The sequence below is a fragment of the Heterodontus francisci genome, chromosome 3 (assembly GCF_036365525.1).
Source record: "Heterodontus francisci isolate sHetFra1 chromosome 3, sHetFra1.hap1, whole genome shotgun sequence".
Classification (NCBI taxonomy): Eukaryota; Metazoa; Chordata; class Chondrichthyes; order Heterodontiformes; family Heterodontidae; genus Heterodontus; species Heterodontus francisci.
This window is the reverse complement of record NC_090373.1, coordinates 179,834,842-179,861,608: the sequence shown is the minus strand read 5'-3', so window position 1 is coordinate 179,861,608 and position 26,767 is coordinate 179,834,842. Positions and strand designations below refer to the sequence as shown.

Sequence of the window (26,767 nt, the reverse complement as noted above, 5' to 3'; positions counted from 1 at the left end):
TTCCTCATTGAACTGGAAACATTCTTACGTAGAAAATTCTCCTGAACACACTCTAGAAACTCTTGCCCCTCTCTGCCCTTTACACTATTACTATCCCAGTCTATATTAAGATAATTAAAGTCCCCTGTTATAACTACTCTATAAATGTGTGCTCCTCTCTGTAATTTCCTTGCAAATTTGTTCCTCTATATCTTTCCCACTAGTTGGTAGAATACACCCAGCAATGTAATGGTACCACTAAGGTTTCTTAGTTCTAACGAAACAGATGCTGTCCTTGACCCCTCCAGGACATCCTCTCTCTGCAGCACTGTAAAGTTCTCCTTAATCAACACTGCTACCCCTCCTCCTTTCTTTCCTTCCTTATCTTTCCGGAACACCTTATATCCAGGAATATTTAGGACCTAGTCCTGACCTTTTTTGAGCCAGGTCTCCGTTAGCACCACAATATCATATTTCCACACGGCTATCTGCACCTGCAGCCCTCCAACCTTATTTCACAGAATCACAGAATTGTTACAGCACAGGAGGCCATTCAGCCCATCCTGTCTGCACCGGCTGTCCTAATGAGCATTGCACCTACTGCCACTTCCCCACCTTCTCCCCGTAATCTTGCACATTCCTCCTTTTCATATAACAGTCTAATTACCTTTTGAATGCTTTAATTGAACCTGCCTCCACCACACTTTCAGACCTTAACCACTCGCTGCATGAAAAAGTTTTTCCGTATGTTGCTTTTGCTCTTTTTACCAATTACTTTAAATCTGTGCCCTCTTGTTCTCGATCCTTTCACGAGTGGGAACAGCTTTTCGTTATCTACTCTGTCCAGACTCCTCATGATTTTGAATACCTCTATCAAATCTCCTCTCAACCTTCTGTTCTCCAAGGAAAACAGTCCCAACTTCACCATTCTATCTTCATAACTGAAATTCTGCATTCCTGGAACCATTCTCGTGTATCTTTTCTGCACCCTTTCTAATGCTATCACATCCTTCCTAAAGCATGGCGTCCAGAACTGGATGCAATACTCCAGCTGAGGCCGAACTAGTATCTTACATAAGTTCGACATAACCTCCCTGCTCTTGTACTCTATGTCCCTATTAATAAAGCCCAGGATTTTATTACCACATTCACAAATATGCACAGTAAACCTATTTAGATCTTATTACATTCTATCATACTCTGACCCACCTAATACCTTACTATTTCCTATTCATGCTATATGTCTCTCCCAATTCTCTGTGCTCCTTGATTTTCCTCTCTATTACCTCTTGGCTCCCATACCCCTGCCAAGTTAGTTTAAACAGCATCCCCCCATGCCCCGATCCCACCCAATAGCACCAACAAATTGTCCCACAAGTTCATTTATCCAGGCTCTGTTCAGGTGCAACCCATCCGGCTTGTACAGGCCCCACCTCCCGCAGAACCAGTCTCAATGCTGAGGAACCTAAAATCCTTCCTCCTGCACCATCTCTCCAGCCACACATTCATCTGCTCTATCCTCCTACTTCTATACTCACTTGTGCATAGTACTGGAAATAATTCAGAGATTAGAACCTTTGAGAACCTGCTTGCTAGTTTCTTTCCAGCTCGCTAAACTCTGCCTGCAGGACCTCAGCCCTCTTTCTACCTATGTCATTGGTACTGATATGGACCACAACCGCTGGCTGTTTGTTCTTCCCCCTCAGAGCGTACTGCAGTGACATCCTTGACCCTGGCACCAGGGAGGCTGTTATAAAGCAACTGTCAATCAAATATATTCAACATTCTTTCAACAAAATGCATTAACTTCCTTAAACAGCAGCAGTGTTGGAACTACAAATGAGATGAATGAAAGAGGGAATGAATGAACAAATTTGCATTTATGTGATGCTTTATATCTTCAGGACATCCAAACACTTTTCACAGCCAATAATTACTTTCAACGTGCAGTCACTGGTGTTACGTAGGCACAAGTGGCAGCCAACTTATGCACAGCAAGGTCCCACATACAGCATGCAAGATGAATTAAGTTAATCAATTTTTGCTGGTATTGGTTTGAGGGAGGAACATAGCCAGGACAATTGGAAAGTTTTCTAAGGGATCTTTTACATCAATCTGAGCGGCAGATTGGACCTTGGTTTAACTTCTCATCCAAATGACACACTTTTAACAATAAAGCACTCCATGAGATCTGTGTTGAAGTGTCAGCTAGATTTTGTGAAAAAGTCTTGGAAAGATCACTCATCCCCATTGCCTAATTTGTAGTACAATGCTGTACAAAACCATGCTGATTAGAATTTAAAGGAAGGATTTGCACCATTATTAGACATGTGGATACAGCTAAAAAAATCTACAGTTGCTGAGGTTTTTGAGATTGCCAATGTCAAACATTCCTGTCTGGCTACAACAGTGGAAGTCATGATGTAATTCATAGCAAGATATGGAATGCAGCATTCAGAGTGTGCTTAGGCAGGGGTAACATGAACAACTGATTCCTTGACCTTGGTAGTAACATCCCTCTCCCACTCCGCACATTTCTCCCCACCCCACCCACCTCAAGAGGGGCAGAAGACGGTGGGGGAGTGGGGGGAGGTTAAAAATGGGAGACTTTTTATGGCATGCTGGGAGTCTTCCTCCTCTCCAGAGGCAGGGCACTTCATTATATTTAAACCTGGCTCCTAAACTACAATTTTTTTTTTATTCATTCATGGGATATGTGCGTCACTGGCCAGGCCAGCATTTATTGCCCATCCCTAATTGCCCTTGAGAAGGTGGCGGTGAGCTTCCTTCTTGAACTGCTGCAGTCCATGTGGGGTAGGTACACCCACAGTGCTGTTAGGAAGGGAGTTCCAGGATTTTGACCCAGCGACAGTGAAGGAATGGTGATATACTTCCAAGTCAGAATGGTGCGTGACTTGGAGGGGAACTTGCAGGTGGCGTTCCCATGCATTTGCTGCCTTTGTCCTTCGAGGTGGTAGAGGTCGCGGGTTTGGAAGGTGCTGTCTAAGGAGCCTTGGTGTGTTGCTGCAGTGCATCTTGTAGATGGTACACACTGCTGCCACTATGCGTCGGTGGTGGAGGGAATGAAGGTTTGTGGATGGTGTGCCAATCAAGCGGGCTGCTTTGTCCTGATTGTTGTTGAGCTTCTTGCGTGTTATTGGAGCTGCACCCATCCAGGCAAGTGGCGAGTACTCCATCACACTCCTGACTTGTGCCTTGTAGATAGTAGACAGGCTTTGGGGAGTCAGGAGGTGAGTTACTCGACGCAGGATTCCTAGCCTCTGACCTGCTCTTGTAGCCACAGTATTTATATGGCACTCCAGTTCAGTTTCTAGTCAATGGTAGCCCCTAGGATGTTGATAGTGGGGGATTCAGTGATGGGAATGCCATTGAATGTCAAGGGGAGATGGTTAGATTCTCTCTTGTTGGAGATGGTCATTGCCTGGCACTTGTGTGGTGCGAATGTTACTTGCCACTTATCAGCCCAAACCTGGATATTGTCCAAGTCTTGCTACATTTCTACATGGACTGCTTCAGTATCTGAGGAGTTGCGAATGGTGCTGAACATTGTGCAATCATCAGCGAACGTCCCCACATCTGACCTTATGATTGAAGGAAGGTCATTGATGAAGCAGCTGAAGATGGTTGGGCCGAGGAACTCCTGCAGTGATGTCCTGCAACTGAGATGACTGACCTCCAACAACCACAACCATCTTCCTTAGTGCTAGGTATGGCTCTAAATAGCGGAGAGTTTTCCCCCTGATTCCCATTGACTTCAGTTTTGCTAGGGCTCCTTAATGTCATACCCGGTCAACTGCTTTCTTGATATCAAGGGCAGTCACTCTCACTTCACATCTTGAGTTCAGCTCTTTTGTCTATGTTTGAACCATGGGTGGTCAGGAGCTGAGTGGCCCTGGCGGAACCCAAACTGAGCATCACTGAGCAGTTTATTGCTAAGCAAGTACCGCTTGATGATACTGTTGATGACACCTTCCATCACTTTACTGATGATTGAGAGTAGGCTGATGGGGCAGTAATTGGCCGGGTTGGATTTGTCCTGCTTTTTGTGTACAGGACATGCCTGGGAAATTTTCCACATTGCAGGGTAGATGCCAGCGTTGTAGCTGTACTGGAACAGCGTGGCTAGGGGCAGGGCAAGTTCTGGAGCACAGGTCTTCAGTACTATTGCCGGAATACTGTCAAGGCCCATAGCCTTTGCAGTATCCAGTGCCTTCAGTCATTTCTTGATATCACATGGAATGAATCGAATTCGTTGAAGTCTGGCATCTGTGTTGCTGGGGACCTCAGGAAGGGGCCAAGATGGATCATCAACTCGGCACTTCTGGCTGAAGATTGTTGCAAATGCTTTTTTTTACAGCACTCTCTATAGGCAGGAGGAGCAGGAGAGTTGCCTACAGCCCATTGTGGTATTGCACCAAACACAAGGAAGCAGACGTTAAGGCTGGACCTCAGGTGGATGAAGGAAAAGGGGTTGAATCGATATCTAAACAGAGTGAGTAAAGGTGCCACTATTTTCTTGGCTGAATTCCCAGCTTGGGGTCAGTGGTAGCACTCTTCCCCGAGCCAGAATGTTGTGAGTTCAAGTCCCACTCGAGTGACTTGAGCACATAATCTAGGTTGATACTTCAGTGCAGTACTGAGGAGTGCACTACCAGAGAAGCCATCTTTCAGATGAGACATTAAATCAAGACACCATCTGCCCTCTCAGGAGGATGTTAAAGGTTCCTTGACACTATTTTATTGAAGAGTAGGGGAGCTCTTCCCAGAGTCCTGAAAAATATTTACCCCTCAACCAACCTGTCTGTGGGAGTTTACTGTGTGCAAATTGGCTGCCACGTTTTCTGCATTACAACAGTGTCTATACTTCAAAAGTACTTTACTGACTGTAAAACTTTAGGGCGCCTTTAGTTCGTGAAAGGCACTATATAAATGCAATTTTTCTTTTTTCTTCAAAATATAGGTGCTTACAAACGTGTTGCAGCTCCTATGTAATTCTTTGGTAAATTTTTGATTATGTGAAGCTGAGCAATGCAGCTGCTGCAAGGAAAGACATATAGTACAATTGGGATATAGAATGACAAGACTGTGGCGCCTCTCTCTTTCTTGATGTTACTGCTCCTGAGAAGGAAAAGTTACTGCTACCAATTCTTGCAGCAGCATTAATGCTTGAAATGATATTTTAAAAATTACTTTCTATGCTGCAAGGAACGGAGCTTTGTGTCCAAAGCGATTAAAAATATAAATATATAGAACAGAAAACTATTCCACATTTTGCATCCAGGGTCAGTATTGAGCATTCCCAACCCAGGCACAAATCAGATTAGATGGCATGTAAAGATTCTGCTGTTACCATGTTTATAATGGCAAACAGGAGCAGAATCATCAAACCAGCAGCCAAAATGATGAGATTATTATAAATACTGCAAATGTTGATCATTCAGAATAAAAGCTAATCCTTTTCTTCAACCTGTCCTATTTTTAATTGATAAATGCAGAGCTCCCAATAGACTTGGCTGGCAAGCTTCACTGCCAAACTTGCAATAAATTAACATGGCCAATACCAGCCTACTTTCCTGCAGTCCTAAAATTAAACACACTAGTGCCATTTTTGATTTTGTGCGATAACATAAAACGCGAGGGAGAGAGAGACTCAGCAGCCTGTTCTACATCGCTCCCAATTTTTATTTCCACTGAAATCAAAAAAGGGGAGAGAAGTAAAACGAAGCTTCCAATTCATTCGCACCTATTTCACACTACTGTCAAAATTGTCCCTTGTGTGCTTTAAATACAGCACATTTTTGTACTGTTTAGAATTGGCACTGAAAAAAGGCAAGAGAAACAAAGAACAATAAAAATCACCTACGTGCCAGTAGATCGGCACCCTTGGCACTGGACTCATTACCCAGAATTCTAACATCCATATACACTTTGGATGCAGGACATGGAAGAGATAAAGAGATAAAAGTATGAATGATGGAAATCTGAAATTCAAAGAGAAAACTAGAAATTTACACCGTTGGTTCTGAAGGATTCAACCTGTTGAGGAAAATTTTCTCTTTCAGATGTTAACTACTTCAGGTGCACGTCCAGCATTTTCTGTTTCTTATTTCATCACAGTACAGTCCAGAGCACTATAAAATCCAATTAAGGGAACACATTTTATGTGGATGCAATATTCCAATATCAGTGATGTTCTCTGAATACTGTAACTTAGGAATTTTTAATGATATGTTATATGCCTAGAAATCACTGCTGGTGATAATAGCAGAAGAGTGCTTAATGTGCTTTTATGTTCAAATATTTTATCGAAAGTATATGAACCAATTTATTTTAAATTTCTAGGCATTGGTTCACACTGTTAAAGAAGTTAAAAAGACAATAGGTACTTCTGTGTTTCGTCCTGCGAGAGGTTGTCAGTCCTTGTCTGTCCAGTGACCATAGCCAGCTCATCCTTTAGTTGCTGAATTTCCTTCTTTAAGCGAAGAATCATCTGCAAATGGGGACAATAAAAAGGGAAAAATAAAGCACAGCTGGAATCAGTTTCCTGATGTGTGTTTTTTTGGGCTCTCTCTGCATTGAGCCAAATTTTGGCTTCATCAGCAAAGCGATAAATTAAAATTATATTTTATACAAAAATTACTACTGCTGTTTCCAAAATAAATCCATTTTGAAGTTATAAAAAATATACATTATGAAAATCTTGTTCGAAAACATAAATCCCTGCTTTTCATCTGACTTGCAAGACAATTATATTCCTTGTATGGAGAAACCACCAGTACAGTCAATTCCTATTAACTTAACATAAACCGGTTTGCTAAAGATTTTGTTCACCTGTCAGGACTCATTGAACCAACACACACATTGATGTATTTGCCTGCAGTAGGTGCCATTACGACTCTCACTTTATCCCTTGCCTTTTTCATTCCTTCCCCATAACCATCAATAAAGCAAGTTTTTTTTTAAAATATAAACATGGCTTCATGGTTACTTAGGCCATTTCATGTGAATTAGACCTTTTAAACTTGATCACTATTGCTGTGATGGCTGCTGTTACTGAACTCGGCAGAAATGGGCATAATTTGCCTCACTGCACAGCATGTAGAAACCAACCTCCTTGGCCCAGATCTAGGGTAGAAGGTCAGAGACTCACATCAGGCCACTAAAATGCCTTATGGGGCTATCCTGTTAATTTTGATGAAGAACAGATGCCAGTGTGTGCATTGGGTTGAGAATTAAATTCACCATTAAGCTTTGAGCAAAGACTCCCTTGAAAGCCCAAGGGGATCAAATTCAGGTCAGATCATTCTGCTCCACATTAATGCAATCTCTAAAGAGTTGATAGAACATAAGAAATAGGAGCAGGAATAGACCATAAGGCTCTCCAGCCTGCTCCACCATTCAATAAGATCGTGGCTGTCCTTCTACCATAACTCCACTTTCTCGTCCTTGCTTCCCTTAGAGTCCAAATATCTGTCGATTTCAATGAGCATCCACATGCCTCTGGGGCGGAGAATTTCAAAGACCCTCGGCCCTCTGAGTGAAAAACTTTCTCCTCATCTCAGTCCTATCAACCCTTATGCTAAGACTGTGTCACCTAGTTCTAGATTCCCCAGCCAGGGGAAACAGCCTCTCAGCATCGACCTTGTCAAGCCCTCTGAGGCTTACATGTTTCAATGAGATCACCTCTCAACTAAACTCCAGAGAATGCAGGCCCATTCTACTCTCTCTCTCCTTATAGAACAACCCTCTTATGCCCAGAACCAAGTGAACCTTTGTTGCAACCTTCCAAGACAAGTATATCCTTCCTTAGCGATGGAGACTAAACCATATACAATGCATGATTAAAGCCAGGCCCATTCATTGCAATGAAGGCAGCACGCAAACTTCATGCTGCCTGCTTATTTAAATAATAGTGGCGTGCAGCTTCAGCAGGAGTGCCAAGTTGGCATAAGGCAAGCACCACTTAAGCTAAACGTGAGGTGCATTCTGGCAGCAGCAGATGCTGGAACTAGTTGCAGAAGAGTGTCTATATAGGAGAAAAAATGGAAATGGCACAACAGGGCAGAGTATGGGCTCCAAGGTTCTCTGATGCAGCACTGGAGACCTTGTGGCCAGGAGGAAGGAGGGCGTCAAGCCACAAGGAGCCACGAAACCCCCCCTCCCCCAGATAGACACTAAAAAGCCAGTGGTAGCATGTAACCATTGCGGTCAATGTCAGCAGTATCACCCCCAGGACCTTGATGCAGTGCCACAAGCCTTTTAATGACCTCATAGGAGTGGTCAAGGTCAGTGAATGCATCTTCAAATGCCATATCCTTCCACTGAACCACTAGCCTCACACATATTGCTCCGTTCATCACACCCTTTCCTCACCTACCAACTGTCTCTGGAAGCACGACTCAGACCTCACATGCTTAGCCTCACCTCATTCTCACATACTTAGAATTGCTGCAAGCCTCACACTCATATCCCTCAGCTTGCACACACCGACAGCTATTCAAATATGATAGGAACATTACCCAAACACATTGCACCACAGTCACTTACATACTTCCCCCTCTCTTGCAGAACAAAGTGGCTCATAACTGGAGGCAGCAACACCTAATCAGCTGAAGACAGACACAACTGCACATCCTCACCCTTATGAAGCAGACCGTGTTGGTCATCAATGGAGTAGCCATGACTGAGGCTGTGGCCAGCAGCGGCTGAACCATAGAAGATGACGTTATGGTCCCACCTAATCCACCTTCTCACATCCCACTCCACCCTCATCTCACGATCTCTTCTAAGTTACAAGCTGCAAATGATGTAAGCATGCAACTCCTGCTTTCCCTGTTTCCCTCAACCTAAGCCTACCCTTGTGCCTTTCTGCTTTCAGATACTCAAGAACTGTCACCAGGTCAAGCACTGGTGCAGGAGCTTGAAATCCAAGAAGAGCAGATGCTGATGATGAAGGCAATAGAGACGAAATCTGCAAGTGGTGAGTTACTAAGAACAAGTGGCCTGCAGCCAGGGCAGGGGGAGAAGGATAGCGTGCGTGCCAGCTACCCAGAGAGCAAAGTTGCACACATGTTCTGCTGCAAAGGACTCAGACGAGGACTGCAATGAGGTGGTGTGTAGAAAAAGGCTGATGGGCATGCACACAGAAATGCTTGGTGGATCGGCAGGCCTACCCGAAAGCAGCTCGTATTGTGCACATGCTGGCAACATATGGTTGGGTTGCATGAGTCAGGTATAAAGTGGATAGCCATTGTAGCACACCAGCTACACTCTGGTTTGCACTGGTGGCTCAAATACTAAGGGAATATCGAACTGGTGCAGAATATAGGCATTATGATTGCTGCCAGGATGATGGGCATTCACCAGAATGATGTGCTGAGCATGGTCACACAACAACAGCACATTCAGCGAATGGTAACCTTTGTGGTGGTGGTAATCTAAGCATTTAGATGCAGTGCCTGCAAAGTCGCCTGTGTGTATTCAATGGCACCCTGCACCATGGGGAAACCCACTATCCTGGCAAGGCCACATGCATGCTCTGTGTGCTTCTCTCTGGTCAGAGAGAACATAACAAATTCTCCTCTGCTGGAATAAAGAGCGTCTGTCACCTCTCTTATACATCAGTGGACAGAGAACTGGGGAGATGTTACAGATGTCATTTGCTCGTCCCAACACAAAGAAATTCAGGGCGGCACAGTGGCGCAGTGGTTAGCACCGCAGCCTCACAGCTCCAGCGACCTGGGTTCAATTCTGGGTACTGCCTGTGTGAAGTTTGCAAGTTCTCCCTGTGTCTGCATGGGTTTCCTCCGGGTGCTCCGGTTTCCTCCCACAGCCAAAAGACTTGCAGGTTGATAGATAAATTGGCCATTATAAATTGCCCCTAGTATAGGTAGGTGGTAGGGAATATAGGGACAGGTGAGGATGTGGTAGGAATATGGGATTAGTGTAGGATTAGTATAAATGGGTGGTTAATGGTCGGCACAGACTCGGTGTGCCGAAGGGCCTGTTTCAGTGCTGTATCTCTAAATCTAAAATAAAAATCTAAACAGCCAAGGGCAGCACCGTACCTGCCCTGCTCTGAGGTTGCAAATCTTGCTGCAAGAAGTGGCAGATTTCTATGAGCAGTTCCTTTGTAAAACGCTGGCTGCTCTTGACTTAAGTTGAGGCAAGATGTTCCCATGCTTGGGGGGACAATAGTTCCCTGGAAATGCCTCAAACAATAAGAGTCAACTTGCCAACAAATCAACATCCTTTTCTCATGCAGTATAAACTGTTGCTCCCTTTGATATTCGGCATTCTTGCATCTGTCCTGATGAGTGCAAGACGAAAAGCTTTGATAGCTTGTCTTTTTTTTCTGCAATACTCAAATTCTAAACTATCAAACGATTATCTGGGATTTTGTTTCAGATTTCCAACATTTACAATATTTTGCATTTTACCCAATTTTTTGGGATTTTAGCTGAAGGATAAATGTTGGCCGATACACTGGGAGAACCTTCCTGATCTTCTTCAAATGTGCCAAGAGGAAGATCTGGGTTTTGCCAGGAGAGTGTTTCCTGTGGCACACTTTCAGATACAAATAACCTGAGTAGGAGCACAGTGTTCATGAATCACAGGTATTAGGTGGATGGGTAGATAACTGAAGAAAATACAGATTTTTATTACTGTTTCGTGCAATAGCATGCATTATTTCCTTGCATTCAGAAGAGGCAGGAGGTGCACTACCAAGCATCTTTGAAAATTATTCTGAGGTCTATGTTTGAATCTCTCAATTCGTTTCTGTCCATACCACATCATTGAAACTGCCCGAACCAAAGTGACAAATCACATACTTTGTGACTGTGACTATGGGGCACTTTTCCACTTTGTCCTTCTCAACATCTCTGCAGCCTCCAAAGTCCCAAAAGGTTCTGTCTGTGGCCTCTCCTCTTCTTCATCTATGTGATGCAAATTAGCAACACTGTCCTCAGAATTGGGGGTCAGCTTCCACTTGTATGCCAACTTCACCCAATTTTCCCTCTCCACCACCTCTTTAAACACCTCTTCTGCCTCGTATTGTCAGGCTATTTGTTCGACATCCAATCATGGATGAGCTTCAATTTCCTCATTGCAAACATTGCAAAGGCTGAAGCGATCACTGCTGGCACAAAATCCACACTCTTGTATGCCCTCCTGGACAGCTGCAGCAGACTGATCACAATCAAAGCATCCTATTTGACCCAGAACTAAGCTTACAACCCCATATTCTATCCACCATAAAGATCACCTACATCCATCCCCATAACATCATTCTCTTCCACCCCTGCCTCAGCACAACTGCTGCTGAAACTCTCATTACTTTCAGATCTGACTATTCCAATGCTCTTGTGGACAGCCTCCCCTTTTTGCTCCCTCTGTAAACTTCAGTTCATCCAAAACTCTGCTGTCAGTTAACTATCCCGCACAAAGTCCCATCACTCATCACCTCAAGTTTTCCTGCCTTGTATTGTCTCTGGACTTTTGTGCATCGAGCCTGCCTTATATTGTCTCTGGCCTTCTGAATTCTAATCCTTATGTCATTGAGGTATCCCAATTTTGTATGGAGGGGTATATTGGGGCTCGTCATGCTCCACATTACCTAGTCTCTAATAAAACTATCAAATCACCTCTCAACTACCTCTTTCCCATTGAGATTGTGCCCAATTTACATAACTGCTCCTGATAATACAATCCCTCCATCTCTTTAATCATTTTGAATAACCCAAGAGATCAAATAATGAGGGCCAGGCAGAGACCATAACGTGAGTGTTACTGAGTCTGCCTACCACTCTGTTCAGCATTGGTCAACTACAATTTAGGAAACAATCTCCACATCATAAATGAGAACCAAAAGTGCTGGAAATACTCAGCAGGTCTGGTAGCATCTGTGTAGAGAGAAACAGAGTTAACAAAACTTTAACTCTGTTTCCCTCTACATAGATGCTGCCAGACCTGCTGAGTATTTCTGGCACTTTCTGTTCTTATTTCAGAGTTCCAGTATCTGCAGTATTTTGCTCCACATCACAAAGCCTTTCTACTTAATATACTATTATTTCAATGTGCTATTTTCACCGGTCAGATAATGAGCTTCTTGCTGCTTTTCCCCATTCAAATTTTGTTAGTCCTCGGAAGCAGGCAAAACACTGCACTCCACTCAGTTCTACTGCATGTTCTACTTCTAATGGGCCATGAGATATATTAGGACCCCCATTAGTCTATGCAAAAATCCTTACGACCATTTCAGACAACAGTTGGAGATTCCTAAATATTGCCGGTAGAAATGTGGCACTGAAAATACTTCAGGTGAAGCTTGGGCACAAGACAAAGCACCGCAAAACTGGCGATTTTGCCTCCCCTTTGCGCCCCAAAAGCAGGCACAGCACATTTCAATCTCTCCCCCACTGCGTACTTCATAATTGTTTGATATTCGATCATTTACAATATGAATTCTAATCTTTAATAAAAACAATGTCATTAAGGTATTCCAATTTGTATTTGACAAAATATTGAAATAATAAACTAAACTTGTCAGCAACATGAATAATAAACAGAATTTCGACAGGCTCTCTGACTTGTTTAGAATTATACAGTACATATGGCCAGCATTTAGTCTCAAACTTGAATATATTGCCCTTGTGTACCTTTTGATAGTTAACAGTTTCGCAGACAGAACACTTTCTTGAAAGCTAAATTATAGGGATTACATAGAAAATACTTTAATAACAAAAATAAAGAGGGGCCAGCAGTAATTGACACCTGCTCCTTATATTCAAACGTTAGAAGCGGAGATGAAAGCAGCCCATAGCAGTGCTCTGGGCAATTTTTAAAATCCCCTCATAAATGGTTTGTATTGACCTCAGTATAGCAGGATTCAAACTTAGGAATTTCCTACAACTGTTGTGAATTATTTAATATATAATTTGCATCTATCCCACTCTTGCCTCACAGCGATTTGCATCTTTTCCATTGGAAGTATGCCTTAATTGAACTGCTTAAAAGGCTGACTATTGTTAGCAACAGTTCGGAGTTAATTAAATAATATACTTATTTGTAAGTGCAGGAGCATTACACTATGTAATCTTCAATACGTTATTCTGCTATAATGGTGTTGTGTCCCTTTGATGCCTGAAATATCATTGTTGTACAGTAAGCGCAGGCTTAGGTCAAACCAAGTTAAATGTCAATTGATATGGAAACTTTAAATGGGTCATACATTTCAAGCTAGGTCAGAAGTTCCTAAGATTGTTTCGCATCTGTAACAAAGTGAGATGCCTGGAGTAGGAACTAGGTCAAATAATAGAAACAATTGGAGCAGAGATCTAAGTTTTCCCAGTGGGTGGCAAGGCCTTATGCCCAAATACCTGAAAATTCCCTTGTGCAAAAGCTAACCTTTGCGAACACAAAAATATTAGGATAAATACCCTTATTGAAAGCTGCAAACAATTCAAAAAAATCATAAATACAACTCATTCCAGACAAAAATATACCTATCCAAGCATGAAATAACAAATGAATCAAACAACTTCCCATTCATTCTTCTTATAGTCAATTCCTGATCCAAGGACAACAATTCAAGGACAAAATTCTGATTCACACATAAAATGTTCCCCATCATCCTGTTTTTAAGCTCTGCATGCTTAAATACACCATCTCCACTGCCAAATTTCACCTGGAGACAGAAATCTGAGCACTTGTATGTAAAACAAGTTTTTGTTCTGTCGTCTCTGTTGAGATTGAATTGCTAAATGGCCTGTGGTACAAAGCTTTGGCAACTGTTTTCATCTGCAGCTTGTAGAAGTCATGGTTCAAAATAAACCTTTCTTGGCAGAGTGCCTTGATCAGGAGTCACCCTTGTTAAGAAGCATTAGTGGTTAGTCCACATTTTGAAGAAGAAAGCACTGGAAAGCAGCATCGGCGGATCAGCTTTGGGAAATCTTTCAGAAAGCAATTCCAATGTGGTGAGAAATAATACACAGAGACACAAATAGTGATGCGCTTAAAAATAAATGATGCAAACATGCTTTTATACAACTGAAATCAAAGCTTTTAATGTTTCCAACATGGGGGCGACTTTAATTTCTCAAGTGTTGTCAGGATGAAGGCCTGCCATTGGTCCACTCTTCGACCTGTTTTATGTGTCAAAGAATGACTGCCTCCTCATAGAGCACGGTACAGAAGGGTCATTCGGTCTCGTGTATCCATGGCAGCTCCCTGCGGAACAATCCAGTCAGTCCCACTCCCCCGCTCGATCCCCGTAGACCTATAAGTTTATTTCCTTCAAGTGTCCATCCAGTTTCCTTTTGAAATCGTTGATTGTTGCCGTTACCACCACCCTCATGGGCAGCGAGCTCCAGAGCATTATCATCCGCTTTTAAAAGTTCTTACTCACATTTCCCTTGCATCTCTTGCCCAAAACCTTCAATCAGTGTCCCCTAGTCCTTGTTCCATCAGCTAATGGGAACAGTTTTTCCTTGTCTAACTTATCTAAGCTTGCCATAATCTTGTACACCTCTATCAAATCTCCCCTCAATCTACTTTGCTCCAAGGGGGATAACTCCAGGTTTTCCAACCTAAAATTGTAACTAAAGTTCCCCATCCTTGGAACATTGTGGTAGATTTCCTCTGCACATTCTCAAGGATCCGCTATCCTTCCCAAGGTGTGGTGACCAAGTACTGGACACAATGCTCTAGTTGGGGCCTAACCAGAGCTTTATAAAGGTTCAGCATAACTTCCCTGCTTTTGTACTCAATGCCTCTATTTATGAAAGACAAGATCCCAACTGCTTTGCTAACCACACTCTCAATATGTCTTGTCACCTTCAAAGATCCCTCTGTTCCTGCACACTCTTTATAACGATGGCATTGGGCAGGGGTTTATGCTGGTGACGGGTTGGGGGGAGGCTCGACATTCTGAAAAAGGGGCGCTGAGAACCTCGCGTCGCCTCTTCTCCAGAAGGCCTGCCAAATCTAGTGCCAATCGGGCACTTAAGTGGATAGTGGCAGGCCTTTCACAGGATCAAGGACCCTGTCGCCAAAAGTCACACCCTTGGATAGCTGCCGGCCAATCAGAGGCCAGCAGCTCTTCCACTGAGCAGCGCCACTGCAGAGGTGGTGGCTGCTGCCGGAGGAGCGCCTACTGGAGGCCCAGGAGTGGCGTTGGACCCAGGCAGGTCAAGACAGGAGGTGTCCTGCGGGGAGGGGATGTAGGGGGGGTCAGTAGCAAGGGCAGCGGGTGACTCTCAGCAAGCGCCTCTTCCCAATGCCGGGTCCCTCATTTAGGCATTAAGTGCCTTTTAACTCGGGACCCCCTCTACTCCCGGAGCAGGCAAACAGCCCACAGGGGTTTTTGTGACATGTTTCCCATGTAGTGTATTATGACGGTGCTTCTATATTTTTTGTTAAGTTTTTTTTTGAGGACTCGTATTTTAGAATTATGGATATTGTTTTATTTAGGAAATCTGAAAAGGATTCCATGTATGTTTTTTTCACTGAGGTCATTGAAAGGATACTGAGAGGACTTGGTTGTAAACAACCCTTACTGGAAGTCACCTGTCTTCAGACAAATACCCAGAAGGGGCATTTTGACTTGGAGAAGCTGCTTACAAAGAAATGACAGGTCAAGATTTATAGGGGTCAGGAGGCTTGACTCTTGAGATTGTTTTTGGTTTTGCTTTGGACAGTCAGTTAGGGTTTGGACAGTGTTCTGAAAGGAGTTTTAAAATCCAGTCAAGAGAGCAGTCATCCCAGCTCACCTTTTACCATCTCTTTGAAAAGTCTTCCAGCTTTTCCACCTCTTTGAGAAGCTCTTTGAAGCGACTGTAAGAAATAGAGAAATTGATGCTGCATCCCTCCTGAAAAGCCTGGCAGAAACTCCTGTTGCCGTGTTTCTTCTGGAAAGCCTGCTAACTGATCCTCAATGTCGCCAGAAAAGAACTGTTCTAGGAAGATCCCAGAGACAGCCGTCTATGCATATTTGGGCGCCAAACCAAAAGGGACAACTGACATCTTTCCATAACTTCTCTTTTTTTCTTCAATAATTAGCAAGTATTTTGCCAAAAGTATTTTTTTGTCTTTTTTTTGTAACAGAGCTCTAAAGAAAAAAATCTCTATTTTTTGGTTAACTGGTGTGTGTATGTGTGTGTGTGTGTGTGTGAGAGAGAGAGAGAGAGGGGGGCTAAGGTAAAAAGGTAACTTTCATATTTCACTCTGTATATTAATCCTTTGCTTCATTACTGATTAAGTTTTGTTAACTGATAATTTTGTTGTTTATTACAGAAACCTGGTTGGTGTATTTTATTCTGGGATAAAAATAGAGTCTATGATTGACCGGATTGGTAACCGGGTAAACATTTATATATATGTCGTGACCTGTCATGGAGAAGTGGAACTAGAAAAAACAGAGCACTCCTCCTGCCTCGGTCGTAATAAGTGACGGCCACCCGCCACATGGCTAACTGTGGCAGCGGCGGGATGAGGCCCTTAATTGGGGATTAATTGCCCAGTTAAGGGCTTCAACTGGCAGCGGGTCAGGAAGGTCGTTCACAGGCCTCCCCACCCCGGACTAAATTTTGGCAGAAGCGGGATGGTGGTGGTACCTTCCACCTCCCCAACCATCTCACCCGATTTTATGCTCTCCCCGCCTCCAAACCTGCCGCGGGAGAAAGCATGAAACTCCCACCCTATTAAGTCTATATTGCCTCACCCTATCCCTTCTGCCAAAATTCATCACCTCACACTTCTCGTATTAAATTCCATCTGCCACTTGCCTGCCCATTCTGCTAGCCTATCTATGTCCTGTTGCACACAGTTCGTATCATCCACACTGTTTGCCACACCTCCAAGTTTGGTATCATTGGCAAATTTTGAAATTCTACTCTATATTCCAAGATCCAAGTCATTTACATATAGCGAAGAAAGCAGTGGTCCTAGCACTGAACCTTGGAGAACACCACTATGTACGATTATACAGTCTGAAAAACAACCATTGACCAAGACTTGCTGTTTTCTGTCCTGAAGCCAATTTTTTATCCAATTGGACAATGATCCTCCTATTCCATGAGCCCCAATTTTGTAAAAGTACCATATAAAGGACTGGTTATCAAATGCTTTCTTAAAATCCATATAGACAACATCCACCACATGCCCTTCATCAATCTTCATCAAAATATTCAATTAGATTAGTCAAGCATGATCTGCCTTTTACAAATTCATGCTGGCTCTCCTTAATTAACCCAAACCTCTCCAAGTGCCCACCACCGATATTGAACTAACTGGTAGGTAGTTGCTCAGACTCTCTTTACACCCTGTTACAACCAGGTGAGAAATGTGTCTTGGGGTCTTTTGCTGTCTTTACCTGGTCTTAATGTAACAGGGTTTAATTTTTAAACACACTTTTTTTAGCTCCCCCTTTTTTTACAGCTTTCCAATTATAAGGCAAAGAAACGAACACACCAGGTTTTCTCAGGTTTAAAGGAGAAAAGTGAAATTTAATAAAACTTAGACTTAAACCTACGGATATACGACACGTCCACACTAGCATACAACGCGATATACAGGTGCAAATAGGGACAGAAAAGAGAGGAAAATATAGTAGAGAAGGGTTTGAGGCAATATCAGAACAGTTTCTTGTTTACTGTGCTTCGAGCTCACTTGATTGTAGGTAGTCTTGCTGTTGTCGGGGCCCAGTGTTCTTCCTAAACTTTGTTCACGGAGGAGACTTTTCTCTCTTTGAGGTTCACGTGTTTTCACATGATTCAGTTTCGTGGGAAAGAGATGGAGGCAGGCAGGACTGGAGATGTTCTCAAACCAGGAGCTTTCTCATCTCTTTTCCTGTTGGAAGTTCAAAAAAACTCCAGCCAGCTAGTCATGTGACTAAAATTGGTTTGACCACTGTGTATTGGGGAAGCAAAAGACTTTGTTCCAACACTGTCTGTTACTAAAGAACAAAGAACAAAGAAAATTACAGCACAGGAACAGGCCCTTCGGCCCTCCAAGCCTGCGCCGATCCAGATCCTAAATCTAAACCTGTCGCCTATTTTCTAAGGGTCTGTATCACTTTGCTTCATGCCCATTCATGTATCTGTCTAGATACATCTTAAAAGACGCTATCGTGCCCGCGTCTACCACCTCTGCTGGCAATGCGTTCCAGGCACCCACCACCCTCTGCGTAAAGAACTTTCCACGCATATCCACCCTAAATCTTTCCCCTCTCACTTTGAACTCGTGACCCCTAGTAATTGAATCCCCCACTCTGGGAAAAAGCTTCTTGCTATCCACCCTGTCTAAACCTCTCATGATTTTGTACACCTCAATCAGGTCCCCCCTCAACCTCCGTCTTTCTAATGAAAATAATCCTAATCTGCTCAACCTCTCTTCATAGCTAGCACCCTCCATACCAGGCAACATCCTGGTGAACCTCCTCTGCACCCTCTCCAAAGCATCTACATCCTTTTGGTAATGTGGCGACCAGAACTGCACGCAGTATTCCAAATGTGGCCGAACCAAAGTCCTATACAACTGTAACATGACCTGCCAACTCTTGTACTCAATACCCCGTCCGATGAAGGAAAGCATGCCGTATGCCTTCTTGACCACTCTATTGACCTGCGTTGCCACCTTCAGGGAACAATGGACCTGAACACCCAAATCTCTCTGTACATCAATTTTCCCCAGAACTTTTCCATTTACTGAATAGTTCACTCTTGAATTGGATCTTCCAAAATGCATCACCTCGCATTTGCCCTGATTGAACTCCATCTGCTATTTCTCTGCCCAACTCTCCAATCTCTCTATATTCTGCTGTATTCTCTGACAGTCCCCTTCACTATCTGCTACTCCACCAATCTTAGTGTTGTCTGCAAACTTGCTAATCAGACCAGCTATATTTTCCTCCAAATCATTTATGTATATCACAAACAACAGTGGTCCCAGCACGGATCCCTGTGGAACACCACTGGTCACACATTTCCATTTTGAGAAACTCCCTTCCACTGCTACTCTCTGTCTCCTGTTGCCCAACCAGTTCTTTATCCATCTAGCTAGTACACCCTGGGCCCCATGCGACTTCACTTTCTCCATCAGCCTACCATGGGGAACCTTATCAAACGCCTTACTGAAGTCCATGTATATGACATCTGCAGCCCTTCCCTCATCAATCAACTTTGTCACTTCCTCAAAGAATTCTATTAAGTTGGTAAGACATGACCTTCCCTGCACAAAACCATGTTGCCTATCACTGATAAGCCCATTTTCTTCCAAATGGGAATAGATCCTATCCCTCAGTATCTTCTCCAGCAGCTTCCCTCCCACTGACGTCAGGCTCACCGGTCTATAATTACCTGGATTATCCCTGCTACCCTTCTTAAACAAGGGGACAACGTTAGTAATTCCCCAGTCCTCCGGGACCTCACCCGTGTTTAATGATGCTGCAAAGATATCTGTTAAGGCCCCAACTATTTCCTCTCTCGCTTCCCTCAGTAACCTGGGATAGATCCCATCCGGACCTGAGGACTTGTCCACCTTCATGCCTTTTAGAATACCCAACACTTCCTCCCTCCTTATGCCAACTTGACCTAGAGTAATCAAACATCTATCCTTAACCTCAACATCCGTCATGTCCCTCTCCTAGGTGAATACCGATGCAAAGTACTCGTTTAGAATCTCACCCATTTTCTCTGACTCCACGCATAACTTTCCTCCTTTGTCCTTGAGTGGGCCAATCCTTTCTCTAGTTACCCTCTTGCTCCTTATATATGAATAAAAGGCTTTGGGATTTTCCTTAACCCTGTTTGCTAAAAATATTTCATGACCCCTTTTAGCCCTCTTAATTCCTCGTTTCAGATTGGTCCTACATTCCCGATATTCTTCCAAGGCTTCGTCTTTCTTCAGCCGCCTAGACCTTATGTATGCTTCCTTTTTCCTCTTAGCTAGTCTCACAATTTCAGCTGTCATCTATGGTTCCCTAATCTTGCCATTTCTATCCCTCATTTTCACAGGAACATGTCTCTTCTGCACGCTAATCAACCTCTCTTTAAAATGGCTTTCCAGTCCAGGGCTTGCAATTTTAAGTTTACTGTTCATGTGGTGAAATAATGTGTGCCTCAGTCTTGGTAGGTGGGGGGCTTGCGTGACAACCCTTTCTTGACTACAGATGTCACATTTGCCACTCTCCAATCCTCTGGCACCTCCCCGTATTTCGGGAAGATGAGAAGATTATGGCATGCCTTTCCGATATCTCCACTCCCATTTCCTTTAGCAACCTGGGATGCAAGCCATCCGGACCGTGACTTATCTTCCTTCAGCATAGCCAGTCTTTCCAGTACCTGTCCCTCTCAATTTTAACACTGTCCATTGCCTCTATTCGCTCCACTTCTACTAATATTTTGTCAGATACCCCTTCCTTAGTAAACACCAATTCAAAGTATTCATTAAGTATTGTAGCTTTGCCCTGCGTCTCCCAGCATATACTACCCTCTTTGTCCCTACTGGGCCCCACTGCACCGTTTACTACCCGCTTACCATTTATATGCTGGTAGAAGATTTTTGGTTTCCCTTTTATGTTGACTGCCATTCTTTTTCTCATATTCTCCCTTTGCCAGTCTTATTTTCCTCTTCACCTCCCCTCTCAACTTATTGTATTTGGTCTGGTTCTCACTTGAATAATTCACCTGACATTGTAGGTCTGAGGCCTGTAGCCACTACTTTTTGTACTTTTATGTTTTTGCATTTTGCTTTACTCTTGATTTTTTAAAGACCTGTATTAAACATGGTACTGAATTTTTGTATTTTTAAAGGTTACTTTGTAGACAATGATTTAAAATTAAGTGTGATTGTGCTCTGATTAAGTCAAGTAATTAATCAATTATGCAATCAATGGCAATCAGTAGTAGTATTATTAGCTGTGAACTTGTTTTTCCCAAGATCTCCTTCCTTTCGTTTCATGCTGATCAAAGCAGGCTATGTTCGCAGCTGTTGTTTTGTCTAAACTACTGTTTTTCTCTTCTGAAAAATAACGCTTGTTTCCTATTGTTTGAACAGAAGTTAGTTCTTGCAGCATTCAATAACCCTTGAACTACAAGCCAGGACTATGGATAACCTTGTACATGCAGAGTCAGAAGATGGAGTTTAATTGATGGACCATATAACCTAATTGATGGCAGGTGAGAGACACCATCAAAGGATGTGTAAACCACCTGGGCAGCTTCATAGTGCCTGTGAGAAGAATTTGATCAGGACTCACGGTTGTCAGACTCTTGTTTTGAGAAAGTTTGATGGAGGACTCGGAAAGCTGGAAAGGAGCCTGAAATTGGACTTTAAGGGGCACAGCATCCAACATTCAGGGCTGCAGCCGGAGTGGTCTAGTCAACCACTGAAGACTACGGAGGAAGGGACGTTGATGGAGTGACTGATTGGAGAGTCCACGCCTGTGCAACGTTCTCTGGAGATTTGGTGATGTATATACCAAGGGGGGACGGTACCATTTTAGGGAGTTGTTTTGAATAGACTAATGTGGGGTTATAATGATTGTGCTATAAGAATTATACCATTATTAGGGAGTTGTCGTGAACAGACTAATTTGGGGTTATAGCAGTTGTGTCACAAGATTATTGTCTTTCTGTACTATTTTCCTTGCTTTCTTTTTAATAAAGTTACCTTTCTTTCCTATTTTTATCATTAACAATTGTTTAATAATTATTTAATAAAAATTATTACTTTAACACATTATTTGGTATTGAGTCACTCATTCCTGTTACGTCCACAGTACGGCTCCGAAACTAATTGAGACTCTGCAAGACTCTCATGCCTTACACATGCATCATGCACTCTCTTTTTTTGTTCCATCATATTCTTGATACCCCTTGTCAATCGAGCAGCCCTGTTTTTGGTTCCCCAAACTTTTGCCCTTGTTGGAATTTATTCATTATTTAGCCTCAGAATATGGACTTTCAAACTGATTGGAAAACCAGCTCCTTAAAAGTTAGTTTTCAGCCATGAAAATGCTTTTGAACAAAAAAAAACTTATTTTCACATACAAGGTGCATGGCAGAAGTAGGAAAAATGACAATAGATAAGTCGAAATTTTAAACTTGAAAATGGAAAAAAACGTAAGCACATATGTGGAATAGAACATAATTTCAAAAAGCATTTGATAAACTGCCATACAAGAGACTACTACAGAAAATTAGAGGTCATTGGATTGGGGTAATATATTAAAATGGATTGAGTATTGGTTAATGGCCATAAAACAGAGAATGGGAATAAACAGGTCATTTTCAGATTGGCAGAGGCTATAATGTGGTCAGGAGTTGAGTGTCCCTGGCGGAACCCAATTATTAAAAATCTATAACAACAATTTAGATGAGGGACTAAGTTTGCGAACGATACAAAGCTAGGTGGGAAAGTAAGCCGGAAGGAGGATGCAAAGAGGCTGCAAAGGGATATAAATCAGTGGCATGAGTAGACAAGAATGTGGCAGATAGAATATAACATGGAAAGGTGTGAAATATTCCACTTTGGTAGGAAAAACAGAAAAGTAGAATAATTTTAAATGATGAGAGATTGGAAAATGTTGGCATTCATGTTGTTGTCCAGAACTAACTGCACCCCTAGCCAAGCTGTTCCTGTACAGCTACAACACTGGCATCTACCCAGCAATGTGGAAAACTGCCTAAGTATGTCCTGTCCACAAAAAGCAGGACAAATCCAACCCAGCCAATTACCACCCTATCGGCCAACTCTTGATCATCAGCAAAGTGATGTTGTCGACAGTGCTATCAAGTGGCACTTCCTCAGCAATAACCTGCTCACTGATGCTCAGTTTGGGTTCCGCCGGGGACACTCAACTCCTGACCACATTACAGCCTCCGCCAAACGTGAACAAGAGCTGAACCCAAGCGGTGAGGGTAGAGTGACTGCCCTTGATATCAAGGCAGTATTTGACCAAGTGTGCCATCAAGGAGCCCGAGCAAAACTGGGATCACTGGGAATCAGGGGAAAACACTCCGCTAGTTGCAGTTATACCTAACACAAAAGAAGATGGTTGTGAACGTCCCAGGACATCACTGCAGGAGTTCCTCAGGGTACTGTAATAGGCCCAACCATCTTCAGCTGCTTCATCAATGACCTTTCCTTCATCATAAGGTCAGAAGTGGGGATGTTCACTGATGATTGCACAATGTTCAGCATCATTTGCTACTCCTCAGATAATGAAGCAGATGCAGCAAGACCTGGACAATATCCAGGCTTGGGCTGATAAATGACAAGTAACAATCGTGCCACACAAGTGTCAGGAAATGACAATCTCAAGCAAGAGAGAATCTAACCATCTCCCATTAATGTTCAATGGCATTACCATCGCTGAATCCCCACTATCAACATCCTGGGGGTTGCCATTGACCGAAACTGAACTGGACCAACCACATAAATACTGTGGCTACAAGAGCAGGTCAGAGGCTGGGAATTCTGCAGCTAGTAACTCACCTCCTGACTCCCCAACGCCTGTCCACCATCTACAAGGCACTAGTCAGGAGTGTGATTGAATACCCTTCACTTGCCTGGATAGGTGCAGCTCCAACAACACTCAAGAAACTCGACACCATCCAGGACAAAGCAGCCCACTTGATTGGCACCCCATCCACCACCTTCAACATTCACTCCCTTCACGCAGTGTCAGCAGTGTGTACAATCTACAAGATGCACTGCAGCAATGCACCAAGGCTCCTTAGACAGCACCTTCCAAACCTGCGACCTCTGCGACCTCTACCACCTAGAAGAACAACGGCAACATATGCATGGGAACACCACCACCTGCAAGTTCCCTTCCAAGACACACACCATCCTGACTTGGAACTATATCGCTGTTCCTTCACTGTCTCTGGGTCAAAATCCAGGAACTCCCTTCCTAACAGCACTGTGGGTGTGCCTACACCCCAAGGACTGCAGTGGTTCAAGAAGGCAGCTCACCACCACCTTCTCAAGGGCAATTAGGGATGGGCAATAAATGCTGACCTAGCCAACAATGCCCACATCCCATGAATGATTAAAAAAAAGAGGAAGCCGGGTGTCCCTGTACACAAATTATGTACTGTTTCTTAAATTCTTCTGACACAAGACGAAGAAGATGAACAAGCTGAGGAGGACCATTCAATTTACCATAGTTCACTCACACAGAAAACAAACAAGAGGGAAAATGTCTTTGTGCCCAAAAATGAACGCAGAAGGAATGATCCCTGCGTCTGAATGGACTGACCAAGGCACACCTCAGGCCTCATTATCATCAAACCAGCAAGTTACACATATCTAATGGGTGGCCCCAGGCAGTTCAGTGGAATTTGCCTCAGTAGTGGCCACTAGCTTCTTGTTGCTGCTCAACAGAACACTACAATGCAGTATATCACTGCAACCCTCAAATCGACCCTAACACCCTGGCTGCCTGCGCAATTGCACATTACTCCCCCATCCATTCGCTATGTTGCCACAACCTTCCAGGAAGTCCAGCAAATCAAGGAAAACGAATGTTTTCACCAGGACCTCAAGAATTCCCCTCAATACTACTTGAAACCACGCAAGCCCCTTTGGCCACGTGTGCTTAACCTTTGACAATGTGACTTGAACCCTGTTTCAGGTTGGAAATTCAAATGGTGTTCACAAGAAGCCTTCGATCTTCTGCAAAGCTCTTGGGTAACCCAAAACCGCTTCCGCACAAACTACGGCAGATCCGGATACTTAATGCACAAATGGAAACTTAAAACTCTCCAGTGTGCGACTGTGGTCACCCAGAACAGACCATGGAACATATAACAACTCAATGCCTGAGTCATATAAAGGAGGCATCACAGAGATACACTCTGCTACTCCTGGTGCAACTATCTGGTTTAACCACCTTTTATTCGTTCATGGGATGTGGGCATCACTGGCTAGGACAGCATTTATTGCCTAACCATAAATGTACTGAATGGACTGCCCATCTCTTGCAAACAGGCCATCTGAATGCAAAATTGCTCTACTTCATAAGAGACAGTGAGAAAGTGAGTAAAATTATAGTTAACGTAAAATATGCATGCAGAAAATAAGGTAGGGAGAAGAGAAAGTGATAGGACTAGCACAGGTGATGGTTTTACTTTTTTATGTAAACTTGGATTTTCAAGACTTAACTTAGTTTAGGATGAATATCACAATAATAAGGGGAAGTAAAGGGGAAAGCAGATGTACCAAGTTCCATATCCCCTTATAACAAGAGCCACTGAGCGTGCTGGGTCTCCACCCTGTGCTAGCTGACCTCACTATCAATCCCATGACTATTATCCCTAATCCTCCGCAACTTCAGTGTGACCTTGCCCTTTATGTGTAATGGTAACTGCTTCAAACCGAATTGTGCTCTTTTTTTTTTAGAACATTACAGCGCAGTACAGGCCCTTCGGCCCTCGATGTTGCGCCGACCTGTGAAACCATCTGACCTACACTATTCCATTTTCATCCGTATGTCTATCCAATGACCACTTAAATGCCCTTAAAGCTGGCGAGTCTACTACTGTTGCAGGCAGGACGTTCCACGCCCCTACTACTCTCTGAGTAAAGAAACTACCTCTGACATCTGTCCTATATCTATCACCCCTCAACTTAAAGCTATGTCCCCTCGTGTTTGCCATCACCATCCGTGGAAAAAGACTCTCACTATCCACCCTATCCAACCCTCTGATTATCTTATATGTCTCTATTAAGTCACCTCTCCTCCTCCTTCTCTCCAATGAAAACAACCTCAAGTCCCTCAGCCTTTCCTCTTAAGACTTTGTTGCAGTCCTGTCAGGGAAGAACAATCCTGGTGAAGCTTTATACAAATAAGACAGAATTTTCTAATCCCTTCTGCTAGTTTAGCAATTATAATGATATTGACAGGGTATAAGATTAGAGAACAGTTAAATACACAAGGTACTCACTCAATTTTGCCCCTGACATATTTTCCACATTCATGTCCATCTACAAGGGCCCAGGCATATTATTTCAATCAGTAATGATAGAGTGTTTGCATTTTCCCTCACTGTCAACTTGAGAACATTGGATGCTACTTGACATGACATTTAACAGGCCTCCAGAATTTAAAACATACAAACATACGAATCAGGAGCAAGAGTAGGCCACTCGGCCCTTCGAGCCTGCTCAGCCATTCAATAAGTTCATGGCTGAACTGATTACTCCACATTTCCACCTAAGCCCAATAACTTTCCACACCCTTGCTCATCAAGAATCTATCTACCGCTGCCTTAAAAATATTCGATGACTCTGCTTCCACTGCCTTTTGAGGAAGAGAATTCCAAAGACTCACGACCCTCTGAGAGAAAAAACTTCTCCTCATCTCCGTCTTAAATGCGCGACCCCTTATTTTTAAACAGTGACCCCTAGTTCTAGATCCTCCCACAAGCATAAACATCCTTTCCACATCCACCCTGTCAAGACCCCACAGGATCTTACATGTTTCAATCAAGTCACCTCTTAATCTTCTAAATTCCAGTAGATACAAGCCTAGCCTATCCAACCTGTCCTTATAAGGCAGCCTGCCCATTCCAGGTATTAGTCTAGTAAACCTTCAATGTACTGCCTCCAAAGCATTTACATCCTTCCTCAAATAAGGAAACCAGTACTGTACACAGTACTCCAGATGTGGTCTCACCACTGCCCTGTACAACTGAAGCATAACCTCCCTACTTTTGTATTCAATTCCCCTCGCAATAAACGATAACATTCTATTAGCTTT

At 43.3% G+C, this 26,767-nt stretch overlaps 1 protein-coding gene across 6 annotated transcripts in view; it reads right to left on the bottom strand.

The window, feature by feature from the left end:
- kif6 (kinesin family member 6) overlaps positions 1-26,767 on the bottom strand; it is a 775,022-nt gene that overhangs the window by 582,103 nt on the left and 166,152 nt on the right. For all 6 annotated transcript variants that reach the window (XR_010973257.1, XM_068027794.1, XM_068027795.1 and 3 more), the window contains exon 10: positions 6,387-6,490. Coding sequence is in view for 5 of the 6 variants with exons in the window: in XM_068027794.1 (XP_067883895.1) it covers positions 6,387-6,490 (104 nt within the window). In the remaining variant the exon portion in view is untranslated. The remainder of the gene's footprint in view (positions 1-6,386; positions 6,491-26,767) is intronic.